Raw genomic sequence first — 18,119 nt, 5'->3', positions numbered from 1 at the left:
CAACTCTTACTGTGAAGAAGCCTTTCCATATGTGAAGGTTAAATCTCTTTTCCTCCCCCTTGTCCTTTATGATGACTTTAAAATGAATATCGCTACACCAAGTTTATTAGAAAGTTTAGAAGAGGTCAGAAATAGCAGCTCCAATATTTCTCTCATGACAGGTTTTCTAAGGGCCCATTCGGAAGTATCTGGTCTTTTGTGGCATTTTAACGCAGGCTCTTTGATGGCCATTATATTGTCTGTTAATGTGCAAATTGTGTTATAAATGCACTGCCAACACACCTCAGCAGACCAGTGGTAATTGTGCCTTTTTTCCAAAACACCATATAACATTACAATACACAATATTCATGTAGTGCTACTCCTGTAGGAGCCACAGGAATACTGTCCAGATCTTCTCAACCAGCTGTGCCCTACAGCCAGGCACATAGGACCATTCACACATTTCTTCTATGACCAGTCTAGGGGTGTTGTTTTTCTTGTTTTTGTTTTTGTAGGACTTGCATAGGGTTGAGTCAGTTGTTCAGTCAGCAAATTGCCACACTGTGCATAATGACTGGGTCTCAGGATGTATATGTCTTTTGTGTAACCACTCTGTCTGTTGTCAGAGGTGTCCAGTAAATTTACCTCTCCTGGGCAGAAGTCTACTTAGAAAATTTTCTCCTTTGGTTTCTGCCCTAGGTTCGGAATTGCTGCAGTTCCTTGCTAATGCCACTTGGTGTCACTTGCACTCAGGGCAATAGTAATGGGGGTAGTGACAATCTTGTGCTATTGAGCATTTGTGTCCCCTCTGGCAACTACTTGTATTTTCATGGCCATTGGTGCATATTTGAGGAGTAGCCTGAGTAGCTGTCTTCCCCTCACACTTCAGCCTGGGGAGGTGGATGAAGTGCGTTCTTCTGTGTAGGCCTAGAACATGTACGGGTCCTAGCACTGAATTCCTCAAGCCATCCTGCCTGTTTGAAGATGGAATAGCCAAAGAATGGAAGTCCTGCTGAAGTGGTTTGTTGTCCTGTCTGAGAGAGTTAGGTTGGATTTTCCAAAAACAAGAACCATGTACAACTTGAGGACTTAGGTATTCTTGAGAGCAAGTTTTATATATACACTGTATTGACAAAAGTATTGGGACACCTACCTTTACACACACATGAACTTTATTGGCATCCCAGTCTTAGTCCGTAGGGTTCAATATTGAGTTGCCCCACCCTTTACAGCTATAACAGCTTCAACTCTTCTGGGAAGGCTGTCCACAAGGTTTTGGAGTGTCTATGGGAATGTTTGACCATTCTTCCAGAAGCGCATTTGTGAGGTCAGGCACTTATGTCAGACGAGAATACCTGGCTCGCAGTCTCCGCTCGAATTCATCCCAAAGGAGGTCAGGACTCTGTGCAGGCCAGTCAAGTTCCTCCACCCAAACTCGCTCATCCATGTCTTTATGGACCTTGCTTTGTGCACTGGTGCGCAGTCATGTTGGAACAGGGAGGAAACATCCCCAAACTGTTACCACAAAGTTGGGAGCATGAAATTGTCCAAAATGTCTTGGTATGCTTAAAAGTTCCCATATTGGAACTAAGCGGCCAAGCCAACCCCTGAAAAACAACCCCACAACATAATCCCCCCTCCACTGAACCTTACACTTGGCACGATGCAGTCAGGCAAGTACCGTTCTCCTGGCAACCACCAAACCTAGATACGTCCATTGGATTGGAAGACAGCGAAGCATGATTCATCACTTTAGAGAACATGTCTCCACTGCTCTAGAGTCCACGGCATCCTACGTTTTGCTTTGCAGTTGGTGATGTAAGGCTTGGATGCAGCTGATTGACCATGGAAACCCATTCCATGAAGCTCTTTAGGCACTGTTGTTGTGCTAATCTGAAGGCAACATGAAGTTTGGAGGTCTTTAGCTATTGACTCTGTAGACAGTTGGCAATGTCTGCGCACTTTGCACTTCAGCATGCGCTGACCCCGCTCTATAGTATTACGTGGCCTACCACTTCATGACTGAGTTGCTGTTGTTCCCAGTTGCTTCCACTTTGTTATAATACCACTAACAGTTAAATAATTAGTAGCAAGGAAATTTCACGAATGGATTTATTGCACAGGAATCAGCCACTCCCGTTACCACACTTGAATCCACTGAGCTCCTGAGAGTGACCCATTCTTTCACAAATGTTTGTAGACGCAATCTGCATGCCTAGGTGCTTTGATTTTATACACCTATGGCCATGGAGGTGATTGAGACACCTAAACCCAATAATTTAGAGGGGTGTCCCAATACTTATGGCAATATAGTGTATACAAGTCCATGCCTGTAGCAAGCAGTAGTCTTTAGCTTTAAAGTAGTAGTAGCAGTAGATTAACTGTGAGACTCTTTCTTTAAGCAAGAGAGAACCCCTTTTAGGTAGGAGAATAGAAGGACAAAGCTCTTTGGATACCAGCTGGTGTCCCCTTTAACTAGACCTTCAGCTGACTCCCTAGCTCCAGAGGGGTTTTAGCAGTATAAGTCTCTAAGATCCTTTCGGAGGTGTCTTTACTCACAAGCTCTAAGGACAGCTGGTTACCTTCCTCTGTGATACCAGACCAGGGCTCACGTGAGCCCTGAGGAAGTCACATGATTTTGTGATACAACGCATAGGATGGAAGCGTGGTGACGTAATTTCCAGGTTCGGATGGCAGTCGCCATATTGGTACACCCATCTCTAACATTTTGTATACTACATGCCCGTATGGGTCTGTGGACCCGGATTTTTATGTAAGCACTCTGCATTTATTTTTAATAAATTTGAGAACATATTACACTGTTTAAAGTCCCTTGTGATTTGTTCTTTCATGTGTAGCCCATGTGAGAGGATTCCTTTGGTGCATCACAGAGGGGACATCCGAGGTATTACTGCTGGGTGCGTTTATTTGGAGCGTACATGACCATAGCCATAGCTGGTGTTTGATTCATATAAGAGGATTTCCTTGACACATCACAGAGGGGACATCTAAGGATATCATCGCTGAGCATATTCATTTGAAGCTTGTATGACCCTTTATGGGTCATGGCTGGAGGTGAGCGTGCACTCTAGCTGGTGGAAGAGTTTTATCAGTGGTCATTGGTTGATTCACAGTTTACTAAAGATTTATGCACTGATTGGGACTTTGCACCTTATATATGATTTCATATACTATATGATTATTTGTCACTATTAGTTATTTTGCAGTTTACTTAAACACTGAATTAATTAACTTCAATATTTTTTGGTCTATCATTTATTGTTGCATTTATATCAAAATTTTTGTGTTTATTTTCACTTATGATTGCATTTAGTGCTCTGTGGGGTGTTTATTTCTATATTTAGCCCAATTTTTGATAAAGTATTTTTTGAGTAGCGCAGCATCATGTTTTAATTATATTTATTTACAGTGATTGGATCACGGTTGGGTGCTTGCTGCACTTTAGGGGTTACTAGCATCACAGGAGGATCTTTATATCCATAGCTCCACTCCTATCATCCAGAAACTTCTCAAGCTTTCTGGATGCAGAGGGAGCTATCAGGCTGGAAGCAGCTGAACACAGTGAGCAGACCTGACTAGCAAAATAGAGCAGTATTTATTTATTTTTTATTTATTTCAGGTACGTATATAGCGCTGTCAATTTACACAGCGCTTTACATACATATATTGTACATTCACATCAATCCCTAACCCTCAAGCAGCGTACAATCTAAAGTCCCTAACTTACATTCATACATACACATACTAGGACCAAGTTAGACAGGAGCCAATTAGCCTAGCAGCATGTCTTTGGAGTGTGGGAGGAATACCCGGAGGAAACCCACGCAGTCACAGGGAGACCATGCAAACTCCAGGCAGGTGGTGCCGCGGTTGGGATTCAAACCAGCAACCCTATTACTGCCAGGTGGAAATACTAACCACATAGCCACTGTGCTGCCTACAATGTGCAAACTATGAGCATAGCTAACAATCACAACCACTCTAACTACAATGTGACAACTAAATTTACCTATCGAAACATATACTAAATCTTATCTACCTAAACCTAGCACCTATCTAGGTGCTACATGTGCATTGAAGTGTGCCACCATGTATTGTGCATTGGCAACTATAGTACAGTGCATTGGGGTGCCATTCACAATGAAAGGAACAGCGCTGCACATACAGGCGAATGTTGTTGAAGCACTTTAAAGGACTGCATGTTAACACAACTCATTGGTCTAAATAGGCCTTGTGTTTTAGAGGAACTTCTCTATTTCTGTGGCCAATTTTTACATCTGTTGCTTCTATTTGTGTTTTACGCACCTTAGCTTCAAAACACAGACAAGCACAAAAACAGCACAAATTGCATGAAAACTGTAGATCTAAAAACTGCTCTTGAACAGTGGAATGAAAACATTTGTACTTTGAATGCACAGCTGTATGAAGGGGTCCTTACTGTGTTTCATGAGGAAATAAAAAAAAAATCTTGATGTCTACTGTATATACTTTACTGTTCTTTTATGTTTTGATACTTTCAAGTGCTGTCAAGAGATCAAGTTTAATAGAGATTTAGAAGAGGCACTTTTATGTTTCTAGTTTTAAGCTGCTGTCTATTTCAACCTTGTTCTCTTAAAAATTGTAGCATTGGTGATCTAAAGAGAAAAAGCCTAGACAGGAGATGGGCAGACGTGTCAATAACCACACCATTTACCAGGATGTTAATGGAAGGAAATGATGTATAGCTTTTCTATAGTGCTACTAGCACATGACCTGCTGTCATCTTAATACTTCATATAATGGTGAATGCAGCTTTAAATAGCACAAGCTGATAGAGATCATTGCTAGCATTCGCCAAATGACACTGAACAAGGAGTCAGCCGCTTCTACTAGCTGTGATCAGCCAACAAAGTACTCACTGAATTTTCTTGGTAAAGTTCTTTGAGACTATCCCTCCTTCCATCTGCTGTTCTTCATGGTTACCTAGAAAAGGAAACATCAATAGATATATTTAGCCACACATAAAGAAACAGTGGCAAACAATTGACTTAGTTTATGGCTTTAAAAATAATGAAACTATGGGGAATGTATTTTTTCAACATAATTAGGTCTACTTTATAGGTTTTAAGCATACACTGGCCTAATTTATAAGGCAAGGAGAAGAATTTTGATATGCAAATAGAAAAATACCCATAGCAGCCAATCAGAATTTAGTGTTATCCATGGCTCTTTGCCTTACCAACGTGTTATCCCACCAAACTAATAATTAAGGCTACGTTCACACTGAGCTGAGTGTTTTTCAGGTTTTTTTTAAGTGTTTTTAAGCGTTTTATTGAGCAAATTTGCAAATATAGGCGTATTTTCAGGCGATTTTCATTTAGGCGTTTTGCTGGGACCAATATAAATAGAAATAGCTGCTGTTTTGAGCTGAAAACACCTGAAAAAACAATTGGAAAAAAACGCTCATTCCCACTGTTCGGGCGTTTTCCATTCAAGTCTATGGGGACAAAATGTTCAGATCACCTGAAAAGTAGCCCAAGTTATTTTTTGAGTGACAGGCATTTTGCTACAGGCAACAGAACGCTCAAGTGTGAACGGGGGCCATTGGAAATAATGGGATTTTACTTGAGCGTTTTCAGCTCAAAGCTCAGAAATGCTCAACAAGTAAAATCCCATTATTTCCAATGGTCCCCGTTCACACTTGAGTGTTTTTCAGCTCAAAGCTCAGAAACACTCAAGTGTGAACGGGGTCTAATTTGAGCATGATAAGTTGTATTGGTTGCTTCACAATCTCCTTTTCACAATTCCTGACTGTTCGTTTCCACCTAGGAGTTTTGGGTGTTCTGTGTGTCCACCTTTGACTATTTCAGCAGACCTGCATGCATTTTGGTGTATTGACATGCATTTTTTCTAATAAAGGATAAGTTCACCTTTCTCAGCATGTTACATGTGACACCCATATTTAGGGTATTCACCCCCCTGATATGCCCCCCTTCTTGTGACGGTGGGCAGGTGACCTTCTCCTCACAACCACTGTCACAATTTAAAAACATTGTGGTCTATCAGGTCTCCACGCACACAGCCATGCCATTAATTCCCACATTTCTGTGAATGAATGCTTACAAATACTGTCAGCAATTGCGGCTGATGGCATGTAGTTCTCAATGAACTGCGAGGGCACAGGCAAGCGCTCTCATAGTCCATTGAGCTTCCTGGACTTCAGTAAACTGCCTGCCTATATTGGAGGTACAGGCAGACAGTGTACTGCCAGTCTACAAGACTGATTAAAGGTGCAATGCTTTGGCTCCCAAAAAAAAAAAAATTTGTTTTACCTGCAAAAATGTGCATTTTTAAATTTTTTTTTAAGGTGAACTTAAAGTAAAAATGTGCATTTATTGTTTATGTTTTTAAGGTTAGGTTAAATTAAAAATTGCAATGCAATGCATCTAAACGCTTGCCAATACAACATATTTAATGCAACAATTAGCCTTTAAATCTGAATTTTGGGTAAAATACAAATTTTTCTTTACAGCAGGGTTCCCCCACACTGCAAGGGTTAAATTCTCATTTTTGTCTAAAGGGAACAGAAACAGCAGTTTTCACTTATTTCCTATGCTTTGCCTTGTTCCCACAGCAGCTGGCACTCCCATATTCTCTCTGATTTTCTAGGGCAATGGTCTTCAAACTGTGGCCTGAGGGCCGGATGTGGCCCCCTGCTTGCCTTTATCCGGCCCTTGGGGCACTTTTCCTTCCACCAATATAAGACATTATTCCTCCTACTAACACCAATAATGTGGCAATATCAGGGGCGGACTGAGAAGTCATGGGGCCCCTGGGCAATAGGGGATCATGGGGCCCCTGTGTCCTTGCCCAAACTCAAAAAAGCCTATGAAAAAGGTACCAGGGTCATCTGATGGGGCCCCCTACTGACCCGAGTTTCCAAATGGTCAGTCCGCCCCTGGGCAATATTCCTGCTACTGACAAAAACAATTGGACACTATTCCTCCCACTGACACCAACAATGGGACATTCCTGATACTGACATCAACAATGGAGCACTATCTCTCCCATGGACGCCAATTATGGGGCACTATTCCTCACACTAACACCAATGATGGGGCACTATTCCTCCCACTGACAATAGTGGTGGGGCACTAGTCCTTCTCATATCAAACATGCATTGTTTACTCCCATTGACACCAAGACAGTTTCTACTTCCCTTAAACATTTGGAGACCCCTGCTCTGGGGTGTGGGTGGGACCTCAAAGTCCTCATTTACAATGCAGAACTGCTTGTCCCTTTGTACATGATGATGTCAAATTATGGATTGGCAAAGGGAGCAGTATTGGGGGCCGGTTATTCACCTGGGAATAAGCCTGCGTGAGCGAGAGATATGGTAAGTAGAGTTGCATTTTACATTCCACCTACAGAAAAATAAGCATTTAACTTTTGATTTTTAAATTAGTTGCTGTGAAGGATCTGGCAAGCTGTTGTGCCTTTCTCATTAAAGTAGCTCTAAAAGCTTTATTGACCCCCAATTATTACCACCATATTACCACCATATTGGGTAACATCATGGAGGACATTTTCAACTAACATTTGGATTCTCATTAGTGTAGTATGAATTCCTCCCTTCTCTAATGCCAGCTTGTGATTTTGACTAGACAGAAATCTGTGCTTAGACTCCATTGTATCATCACATCAGTCAACTACTTGGCCAACGTGTAAAAATAGTGTACATTTTTCATTTTCCTCTTAATGGCCTACTGAACACTGGAAGCAGCAGAGAAATACTTAGAGAGCTAGTCTGTGTAATTTTCATTTGACCTTTGACTGTGCCATGTTTCATTTGAGGAAAAAGCACTATATACGAGGCAGTAATGAAGCAGTACATTAGTTATTTTAATGGATCTTAATTATAAAAATGATCTGTGCTAGCAGTCAGTGTCCTGATTATCCCCTCCCTGTCAGCTGTTCTTTGGTTTATTCGCATACTCAAAGTACTTTGATGCAGCTGTTACTTGAGGGTGGAAGAAGGGTCATTTACCACTAAGAATCCTTTTCACACTTCAGTTGGTTAAATATGTTAAAAAATAGAACATTTTTTTCTCTCTTTTCTTGGAGCTCTAATAATAGTTATTTTGTGACATTCAATAATGTACAGGAGAAGCCACTGTTTCAGATTCAGACAGATGGCCTGAGTATGAGAAGACTGGATCGTTGGTCACACATGGGCATACAGGACTTTTTTAGACATTTACAGCCATGGGAAACAATGGAAGCAGTAATGTGGTGCTCACTGTCCCTGAGAGCATTGCTATATTGAAAGGCTACTAAGTGGTAATGCAGGATAATAATGAACACAGATTTATTATCACTCTTAGCTGATCATACACCAATAGAGTTTCATTTGAACTTTGGTTAGAAATTCTGAAAAATCTTTAGTCAGAGCTTTCAATCTTGACATCATTGAGTCAATTTCATTCAAAAGGTCCTAAAATTCAATGCAAACCAGACAACTGGACAGAATTCCAGACATTGTTAAAGGAGAAGTTCACCTTTTCTTACATGTTACACCCATATTAGCGTTGCAGCTGAACCCCCCCCCCCCCCCCCGTGACAGCAGACTGGGGATCTTCTCCCAGTGTCCGCTGTCATAATTAAAAAGAGATGCAACTGGGTAAAGCCCCGAGCAGAATTCAGTGAATGAAAAACTACAAGTCCCTACAGCCACAAAGTCCTGTGGAGCCTGTTGCTGTTGGCTCCAGGGGTGGACTGACCATTCGAACCATCCGGCACTGCCCGAGGGCCCGGGGTCAGTAGGGGGCCCCATGAGATGCCCCTGGTACCTTTCATTGGCTTTTTCATAAGATTTTTTGGGTGTGGGCGAGGACACAGGGGCCCCATGATCCCCTATTGCCCAGGGGCCCCATGAGTTGTCAGTCCATCCCTGGTTGGATCTGTTTAGTTCATGCTCTCTTCCAGTTTGTGCATAGCTGCCTGCTCACATGAGGTGCAAGCACACAGATATACAGACAGGTCTGCAGGAGTCCTGCATGGCACCCGTGATCTGCTGATCGCATGTGCAATGCTTTCTAGGCTCCTAATAAAAAAATAATATATATACATTTTTTTACCCGCAAAAAGTTGTGCATTTATTATCTTTTTACAAAGCTGAACGTATTCTTTAAACAGGTTTCTTTTGGGCCTAGCATATGTGTATTACAATATGTACAATTTATCCAAAATAAAAATCACATTTACAGATAGAATTTTGTTCGCTCAGATAAGAAACAAGAAAAATATAATCCTGCTCCTCCAATTTTATTTTCTCTGAGGTCAAAAATGATTGTTGATTTGATCCCACTAAGCCAATAAAAAAAATCAAACGAATGCTCCAAAAACAAAAATTCCTATCTAAATTCTACTGGTATATGGCCAGCTTTACTCAAGAGAGGAACAGCAGTAGCAGCAGCAGCAGCAATAAGTTCCAACAACAAGCTATGTTTATATATAGGCTGTGATATGGCAAGTCATTTTCTTTATAAACTTTCTAAACTAGATGGAAACGTTTAGGCCTCTTGCACATGGGTGAAAAAAGGGGGGAGGAGAGCAGAAGAGGTGGCTGCCCCTGGCGCTGGTATCATGCGTAGTTGGGGGCGCCCACCGCACCCCACAATGCACTGCGGCCTGACAGTGCATTGTGACTGGCCAAAGCAATGCACCTGGCCACCTGTCAAGCCTGTTGCTGTTAAGCGCTATTGTAGTTCATGCTCTCTTCCTATCTGTGTATAGCTGCCTACTCACATGAGGTACAAGCACACAGATATACAGACAGGTCTGCAGGAGTCCTGCATGGCACCCGTGATCAGTGCATTGTAATTGGCAAAACAATTCACCTGGCCCCTGGTCAGGTGCAATGCTTTGTCCAGTCACAGTGCATGACGACGTAACAAGAGGGCGGGGGTCAGGCCAGCGCAGCTGTCATACGGCGGGAACCACCAACGAGAGAAGAGTGTTTTTTATTTTTTAGGTCGGCGGTGGCGGCGGGCATTGTGATTGACGTTGGATCTATTTTGGGGGACATGTCAAAGACTGTCTTCTGTCTTTTTTTTATGCTACACTTTTCTGTGGTGAATTGAGTAGCGATACCATGTACCCCATACTCATTCACATGGGGGGGTGGGGAATGGGGGCCCCTTGTTAAAAGGGGTTTCCAGATTCCAATAAGCCCTCCGCCCACAGACCCCCACAACCACCGGCCATGGTTTTGGGGAAGAGACCGTTGTATCCATCAATATGGGGACAAGGTGCATTGGGGGGGAGCCACCTTGCCCCAGAGCATCCCCCATGTTGAGGGCATGTGGCCTGGTTTGGTTCAGGATTTCCTGACCTGCCGGGCTGCATGTTCAGATAAGGGTCTGGTATGGATTTTGGAGGGGACCCCCACACCAATTTTGTTTTAAATTTTGGTGTGGGGGGTTACCCTCAAAATCTATACCAGACCCAAAGGGCTTGGTATGGATGGGGGGGACCCCATGCCATTTAAAAAAAAAATGTAATGCTGGCAGCTCTTTTTACATGCAGCTGTCAGTGGGGAATCTCACTGACAACTGAAACATTAAAGAATGCTTTCACTACTAAAATACAGCATGACTTAAAAATATAACTCATGCGGTATTTTAGTAGCTGTGCAGTATCTTACTGTGTACTCAGATGCGGTAAAATACCGCTTAGTGAAATGTCCCTATTCAAAGTTTGCTGTTGAACTTTTGTTAGGTTTGAATGTTCAACCACGAACTGAACAAGGGGGTGTTCGGCCCATCGATTCTGCATTGGGACTGTTAGATCGGGACTTGTAGGGTTTGCAAACCTGTGAAGTCCCGACTCGACAGTCAGGTGTTCCCAGCTGCGCAGAGAGCTTTTTCCACTACAAACTAACAGTAGTGACAGTCTCTGCCTCCAGATCTTTCTCCTGAATCCTGCTGCTGATCACTTCTGGATTGGGAGTAGTGACAGGAGTAATGACAGTCCCTTCCTCCAGCTCTTCCTCCTGAGTCCTGCTGCTGCTCATCACTTCTGCATTGGGACTGTGCAGCCTGTAAAGTCCCGATCTGACAGTCAGGTGTCCCTGCCTGACATCCCATGTCCCTGCTGGCTGCCTGGTAGAAGTGTTAAGTGCTTGCCATGGCTGTTCCTAAACTCGAATGTGCAAAGATCAGGGGGTGCCTTGGGGTGGAAAGGAATACACAAAGCCACTGCCATGCTGCATCTGAGGTCTGTGTGTTTGATGAAGGGGAAAATTGCACTGGGAATATAGGAGGGGGTCAGATTAAAAAACTGGGGCTGAGAGTGAGCTAGGAGGGAGAAGAAGAGGATTAGTGAGAAGTCTGGAAGGGGGTATACAGTATGTCCTGGGAGGGGGGATTGAGGGGGGGGGGATTTGTGGAGGGGGGTGGTTTAGGGGGGGTTGTTTGGATGGATGTTTTGAGGGGGATTTGTGCTGGTAATGGAAATATTTTTTGGGGGTGGGGTTTGTGTTAGGAACAGGAATTTGAGGGGGAGGATTTGGGCAAGTAGGGAAAGATGTGAGTATTTGTGCAAGGAGGGGAAATTGGGGGTGGGGGATTTGTGTTAGGAGGGGAAATTATGGAGGATTTGTGTTAGGAATGGGGTTCTGGGTGGATTTGAGCTGAGGGGAGGATTTGTGCTCCTGGGGAAATTTAGAGAGGATTTGTGCTAGGAGCTGGGATTAATGTTGGGAGGGGGATTTGGAGGGAAAGATAGGGATAATTTTTTTTGGGGGGGGGTTAGTGTTAGGAAGGGAGATTTGGGGGGGATATGTGCTAGTAGGGATGATTAGGGGGATTTTTGCTGGGGGAGGATTTGTGCTTGTGGGGGTTTATGGGGGGAGATTTGTATTGGGGAAGGATTTGTGCTCAGAGGGAAATTTTGAGGGGTAGATGATTTGTGCTAGAATGGGTTATTTTTTATTTTTTTTTGGGGGGGGGTTGTGTTAGGAGGAGCAATATGAGGAGAGAGAGCATTGGAGCTAGGAGGGGGCATTGTGGTCAAACATTCAAGCTGGGAGGGAGGATTTCAGTAGGGAGGGGGATTTGTACTGGGATGAGGGGGAAGTTTTGTTTGTGGAGAATTGTGGCTTGCAAAGGGAGTATATGCTTGGGGGTTAGTGTGCAGAGTAGTGCCTGATTTGTTTTTTTTTTTTTTGGGGGGGGGGAATTTTTGCTGACACCTAATACTCATACATCTTTGGGGAGGTGGCACAGTTTGACATCCTCGTCCTGGGTACTACATTACCCAGATTCACAATGTACAGAGCTGTGAAATCTATAAGGCCTCATTTACAAGGGCATAACTATCCGAACACTCTTGCGAATGACCGTGCATTTAGGGACACACGCCCTCTGGGCTGTCAGATGGGGACCAGTGGCCATGTCCGTGCAGTCGCTGAGTCCCAATAGACATGAATGGGACTGCCAGCACATGGATGTAAAGAATACCTATCTATCCCATGCAGGAAAAAATGGCGTGATATGCAATAATATTTATTATTAAAAGAGGACAAAGAAGAATTTTATGAATGCATATGCATACGCTTATGTACACCTGTATGCAAGGTCTTTTTGGAACAATTACTCAGGATCTTTTTGCCTGCAAGTTCCTGCATATAAACATCAGTAAATGTTTACATCCACGTGGCAGCAGTGTGATCCTCAGCCCATTCATTCCCCCCGCCACTATATAGAGGAGAGCCAGGCTGTGTGTTCTCTATTCGGCTTCTCTCCCCTCTCTTTACTGCTGCTGACATTACCAGCTCAGTGTGAAATTCCCCCCACTTCTTCCTCCCCCCACCCTTAGCAGCGTCAGTGGATCAATCAGCGAGAGGCTGGAGTAAAATCATGGGACATGTAGCCCATAAAGGAGCACTGTACAATGCATACTATAGGGCTTGGACTTCAAAACCCAGGATTTCCTGCAAACAGAAGAAAGAGTGATGGGACATTTGCTGGGATTTGGGAGAGGAAACTAGGAAACTGAAGCATGGGGACAGTGTGGACCTGTTGCCTGTGGTGAATGTAGTCACACCAGAGAGTGTAAGGACTGAGCCTGTATTTCCTGTTTCCTGTGATGGGACCAGAACTGGAGGGACCAGTGTGTGCCTACACCAGAGAGGACAGAGACTATGAGAACCAGAGCTGAGAGAATGAGCCTTGTGAGGACCTATTTGTGAGGACTGAGATACCAGGGACCTGATCGTGAGGTCCTGACCGTGAGGACTGAGCACTCTGGCCCAAATCTGTTACATACCAGGAAGGGTGAGCAAAAAAACCCAACTTAATCACTTACCGCCCACAGTTAATGCCCATAGAGACTTCTCCTACATAGCAGCCCATCAGCCACCCATTGTGTACAGTCTTAAAGAGATAGCATGACAATCATTACCTGTCAGACAGGCCCCATATAAGCCATTTAATAATACTAAATAGACACAAGATACTTTACCACAATCCCCAGGGGTACCCCTTTCAGGAACGCATACATCCATCTACTCTTAGAGCCATATGCGTAGAGTGCACTCAAGGACACTTTTGTTTTAGGTTAGTTAACGCTGGTAAATGTATCACTGTTTATATCAGAAAAAATGTGATTTAGCATTGCTGCAGTTCATTTTATTGCCATATTATAGGTCAGTGTTCACCCTATCTAATACAGCATCTTTAAACTGGTTCAGTTGCATGTTTCCTGATTTATAGCTTGCAATTACATTGCCTTGCCATAATACATCATTTTAATCTACCATCAAGATGCTTGTGGCCTACTTTCTGTGTACTATTCCAGAGTGGTAGCATAGTAAGGCTTAGGTTACACAGGTGTGAGCAGGCTCCCACTTATAACCAGGTATGAGGAAAGAAAAAACAGAGGGCGCACAGGCCTAGTTGTTTCCTCTGTTTTTTCTTTCCTCATTCAGTATATTTGGATTTCCCTGGTCCATTTGAGGGCAGCAAGGTGTGCATGTTCCAGGACATTCCTTATGTGGTTGTAGCCTGCATCGAGTCCATCCCCAAGCGCAGGAGCATTTGTGTTTGTTTATAACCAGGTATGTCAGTGGGTACCGAGCAGGTTAGTGAGTCATGGCAGAACAGAGAACCCATCATATCAAGCAGTTCTTGGGGGGTAAGCATTACAGAAGCAATGGCCTTGTAAAGACTAATTGAGTCTGGTCATTTTAAGTTAGTAGTGAATTGGTAATGCTCAGTAAGTGACAAGCTCAATTTATATCTAGAAAACTCATTCACACACCGTGGGAATGTTAGTTCAGCATCAACAGATGTTGTGTCTTCAGTCACACAGAGACTATCTGGCTGCTCAGGAAGTGCGAAGCTTGAAGCCATCCCCGCCAGAAAAACACAGTGAATAGCGGCTATAATGGCCGTTGGCAGTAATCGTATGTAAAGTCCAACAGGCTGGTTGCACACAAGTTGATCGATTGATTAACTTGGGTACATTCAGCCTGCCTATACATGATTCAAATCTTGGCCGGTTCAGCTTCATCTATGGCCAGCTTAGGTGCTACTGTAAAGAGGATTACAAGAGGTTGTTACCAAGTTGACTTGCTGTCCTGCTTACATTATGCTACTTATAGACATATGTTGGATACAGAACCGATTTCTTTTAAGTGGAACTTTACCAATAACAACTTGTTAAAAAATAATGGTATTTAGCAAGAAACATACATTCCACATTATTAGTTATGCTACCAAAATTACTGTATGCTGTAATTTGTCTGCAGCATTGCTCCACTTTCTTCTTGCTGGAGGCTACTGTTTTGGTGAAGCCCGGCGCCCCTGAGCAGTATTAAATCTTTAGGCTGTCAGCAGATCAGCCTTTACAAATTCAGCTCAGTGCCTAAAAATAGAGAGCAACTGAGCATGTGCAGAGTAGGTTGGGACAGAGAGTATTACTGGATTTAAAACAGTATAGGCACTTATTTTTAATGTTTTACATACAGTAGTTATACCTGCAAAAGGGGCAATCCTGAAGTGATTTAGCAGGACTTCATTTCCTGGCTAAAGTCTCTCTTTAATAAAATAGATTCCTACAAACAAGCAAATTTACATTGTGTGCACTCACATTTTTGTGTCTTACAGGAGAGGCATTGGTCTGTTTCAGAAGAAGCAACAGTAATGAATCCATCCCAGTTAATCAACTTGTCAAGTTTACTCTGGCTCAGCCAGGGAATACCAGCCAGTGACCTGGACAGGCCTAAAACCATGTGAACATTGCTCAATCCAACCATAAATGGCCAGATCAGTTGCATATCCTTTAAGGTCTGTGGGTACCTTTAGTCTCATTTATTTCAGTATGATGCCTCAGAGTTTAATCTTACAGGTCAAGCTAGCGAGGACTTCATTGCAAATTACATGAACATTATGAGAATGTTGTTTCCTATAAGACATGTTCCCACCACCACATTCCATTGTATTTGGAACAGAAACAATTGAGTACTGTCCGTGATACTTTTTTTATTTGCACTAACATACAATTTTGAGGACAAAATTGTATGTTATTGTTATTTTGATTGTATTTGGAAAAAACTTTTGTTCTGATAAGATCACCTAGATGAATTACTTTCACTGCAAACAGTATTGTATTCTAGAAATGCTACACTATGGGAGTATGCTTTGTTTTTAATGCCTTATTTCAGTATTTGAACAGCATTGTTTTGCATCCAATTGTGTGGGATTGTATTCCTTTCTCCTTGGCACATGGTGTGGAGCAAAGGGTAGAACACTTTTACATAAAGCACTAGGCACTGTATACTCCTACACGTAGATGAATCATGACTGATTCTGTTTGATTAAGGTTTCTACATTCCCTATCTATGTGGAGGGTGTATGCTGTCTTTGTATTTAGATGGGTTATTCCTACAGTCCACAAACATAAATACATAAAATAAATATATATTATAATTTAAGTGTGTGACAGGGAAAAATAATAATAAAACCATGCAGTACATCCCTGAAATACATGCACATTTCAGCATAGTTTGTTCCTTTAAAGACCCTGCAAGTATTTTTACACAGCATTTTTGTGGAATGCTGATCCCGATGGCTCACAATCATTACTATATCATGGCGGAAAGAGAGGGCTAAAGGGCAAGGTTTCTACAAGGGCCTACATCTAGGGACTGCTGATTGCAGGCTTTGGGCCCTGTTTGCAGAGTGGCAGCAGGTACTTAACCTATCATTGTCTGGCAGGGTGTTCTCCTTCCTGATGGCGTGCTCTCAGCACAGAAACCTCTACCACCCATGGAAGCATATGTGCAGCATATGGGCATTAAAACCCAACCTCTGCTGTCATAAATATGCATTACATGGGTGGCAAAAGGCTAACAGACCAAACAGGAACAAATAAGTTCATTGTTAGGGTTTTACACTTTAAACAGCCAGAAAATGTTTTTTCAACTTATTCAGGGTAAATGCTAACCTATCAAGCTAAAAAAAAAAAAAAAAAGATAAGGTCCCTTCAATAAAAGAGCTCTTACAATAGAGGTTTTATACTCTTCTCTCTGGTGGCTTGTGTCTCCTACCTTCACTCCATTTCAGAGCTTCCATAAGTCACTTCAGCATTAAACACTTTTGAAAGTAATGATTACCTGTCTTTCACCATGTGCTGTGATTCTCTCCTACGACCCCAAAGTCACTATAGGAAATGCATTTTAAGCAGCATTTAATCACCAAAATGACCCAATGGATCCTAGTAGATATCTCCAACTGTTCCTATTTTTGTAGAGTGCCAATTTTTTTTTTCTTCACAATTGAAGGCTGGTAGAAAGGTGTTGAAGTTGCCTGCAAATTATCATTTGTATTTCTAGTATTATATCTTTGCCATGCTGTTACTCTGTAGCCTAGGAACAATTGGCTTTCTCTGGATGGATCCTGTATTTGGAAAGTTGCCCCTTTAAACACTTGCCCTGTTGAGGATTTACCCCCTTCCTGACCAAGCCATTTTTTGCGTTACGGCGCTGCATTATTTTAACTGGCAATTGCGCAGTCATGCAACGCTGCACCCAAATGAAATTTACGTCCTTTTTTTCCCACAAATTGAGCTTTCTTTCGGTTGCATTTAATCACTTGTGCATTTTTTACTTTTTGCATTATAAAAAAAAAAGACCAACAATTTTGAGAGAAAAACAATATTTTTTACTTTTTGCTATTAAACATGTCTAGTAAAAAATTTTAAAAAAAATCTAGTTTTGTCAAATTTAGGCCAAAATGTATTCTGCTACATGTCTTTGCTAAAATAAATCCCAATATGTGTAAATTAATTGGTTTACATGAAAGTTATAGCGTTTACAAATGGCGGAATAGATATTGGAATTATTTTTTTTTTTTACTAGTGATGGCAGCAATCAGCGACAGACATCCCCAGTGACACCAATACAGTGATCAGTGCTAAAAAAAAGCACTGACACTGTTCTAAGGGCACCGGGCAGGAAGGGGATAACATGAGGGGCGATCAAAGGGTTAACTGGGTGCTGTTTTACGTGTGTGTGTGTGTGTGCTTCACTGTAATCTCACTGCTTTGCACAGCTGTGCACAGCCATCCAAAGCAGTGTGCACAAGCTGACAGGGAGAACTGTATTGTTTACATACAGTTCTCCTCCCTGTCAGAGATGCTCAGCAATCACCGGGCATCGGCGAGTAATCACAGGCCGGGACCCAGTGATTGACAGCCGCATTCACAAATGGCGGCGCAGGTAGGGCGTGCATGTGTCCCATGCACGCCCCCTACCCGGAAATGCGAAATCACGTATATATACGTGATTTTGCGCACCCGTGCCTCCCTGTAGCAGTATATCTGCTATAGGGAGGTCAGGAAGCTTTTAAAATATTGTATTGTATTTTGTTTTTCAGCTGCAGTTTGAAAAACAAAGAATCATCTCTTAGTTGGATTTTTAACCAAAATACTTTCTGAATATTGGCGATAACTTCTTAGGTGAACAATTGGAGTTACTGGTATTCCTGGATCATGGATTTATAGAATATGTAAACCCAATATTTCATATTCCTGATATATGTCTGCTGTGCCATGTACTTGTATGAACAAGTATC

At 42.5% G+C, this 18,119-nt stretch overlaps 1 protein-coding gene across 1 annotated transcript in view; it reads right to left on the bottom strand.

Annotated features, from left to right (window-relative positions):
• Positions 1–18,119, bottom strand: part of HSPB8 (heat shock protein family B (small) member 8) — an 82,666-nt gene that overhangs the window by 52,084 nt on the left and 12,463 nt on the right. The window contains exon 2 of the mRNA XM_089677347.1: positions 4,902–4,965. Within this exon, the coding sequence (XP_089533473.1) occupies positions 4,902–4,965 (64 nt within the window). The remainder of the gene's footprint in view (positions 1–4,901; positions 4,966–18,119) is intronic.

The sequence above is a fragment of the Staurois parvus genome, unplaced genomic scaffold (assembly GCF_062004578.1).
Source record: "Staurois parvus isolate SC_StPar_1 unplaced genomic scaffold, SC_StPar_1.0 ptg000014l, whole genome shotgun sequence".
Lineage (NCBI taxonomy): Eukaryota > Metazoa > Chordata > Amphibia > Anura > Ranidae > Staurois > Staurois parvus.
The sequence above is the reverse complement of the archived record's forward strand: the minus strand, read 5'-3'. Positions and strand labels throughout refer to the sequence as shown.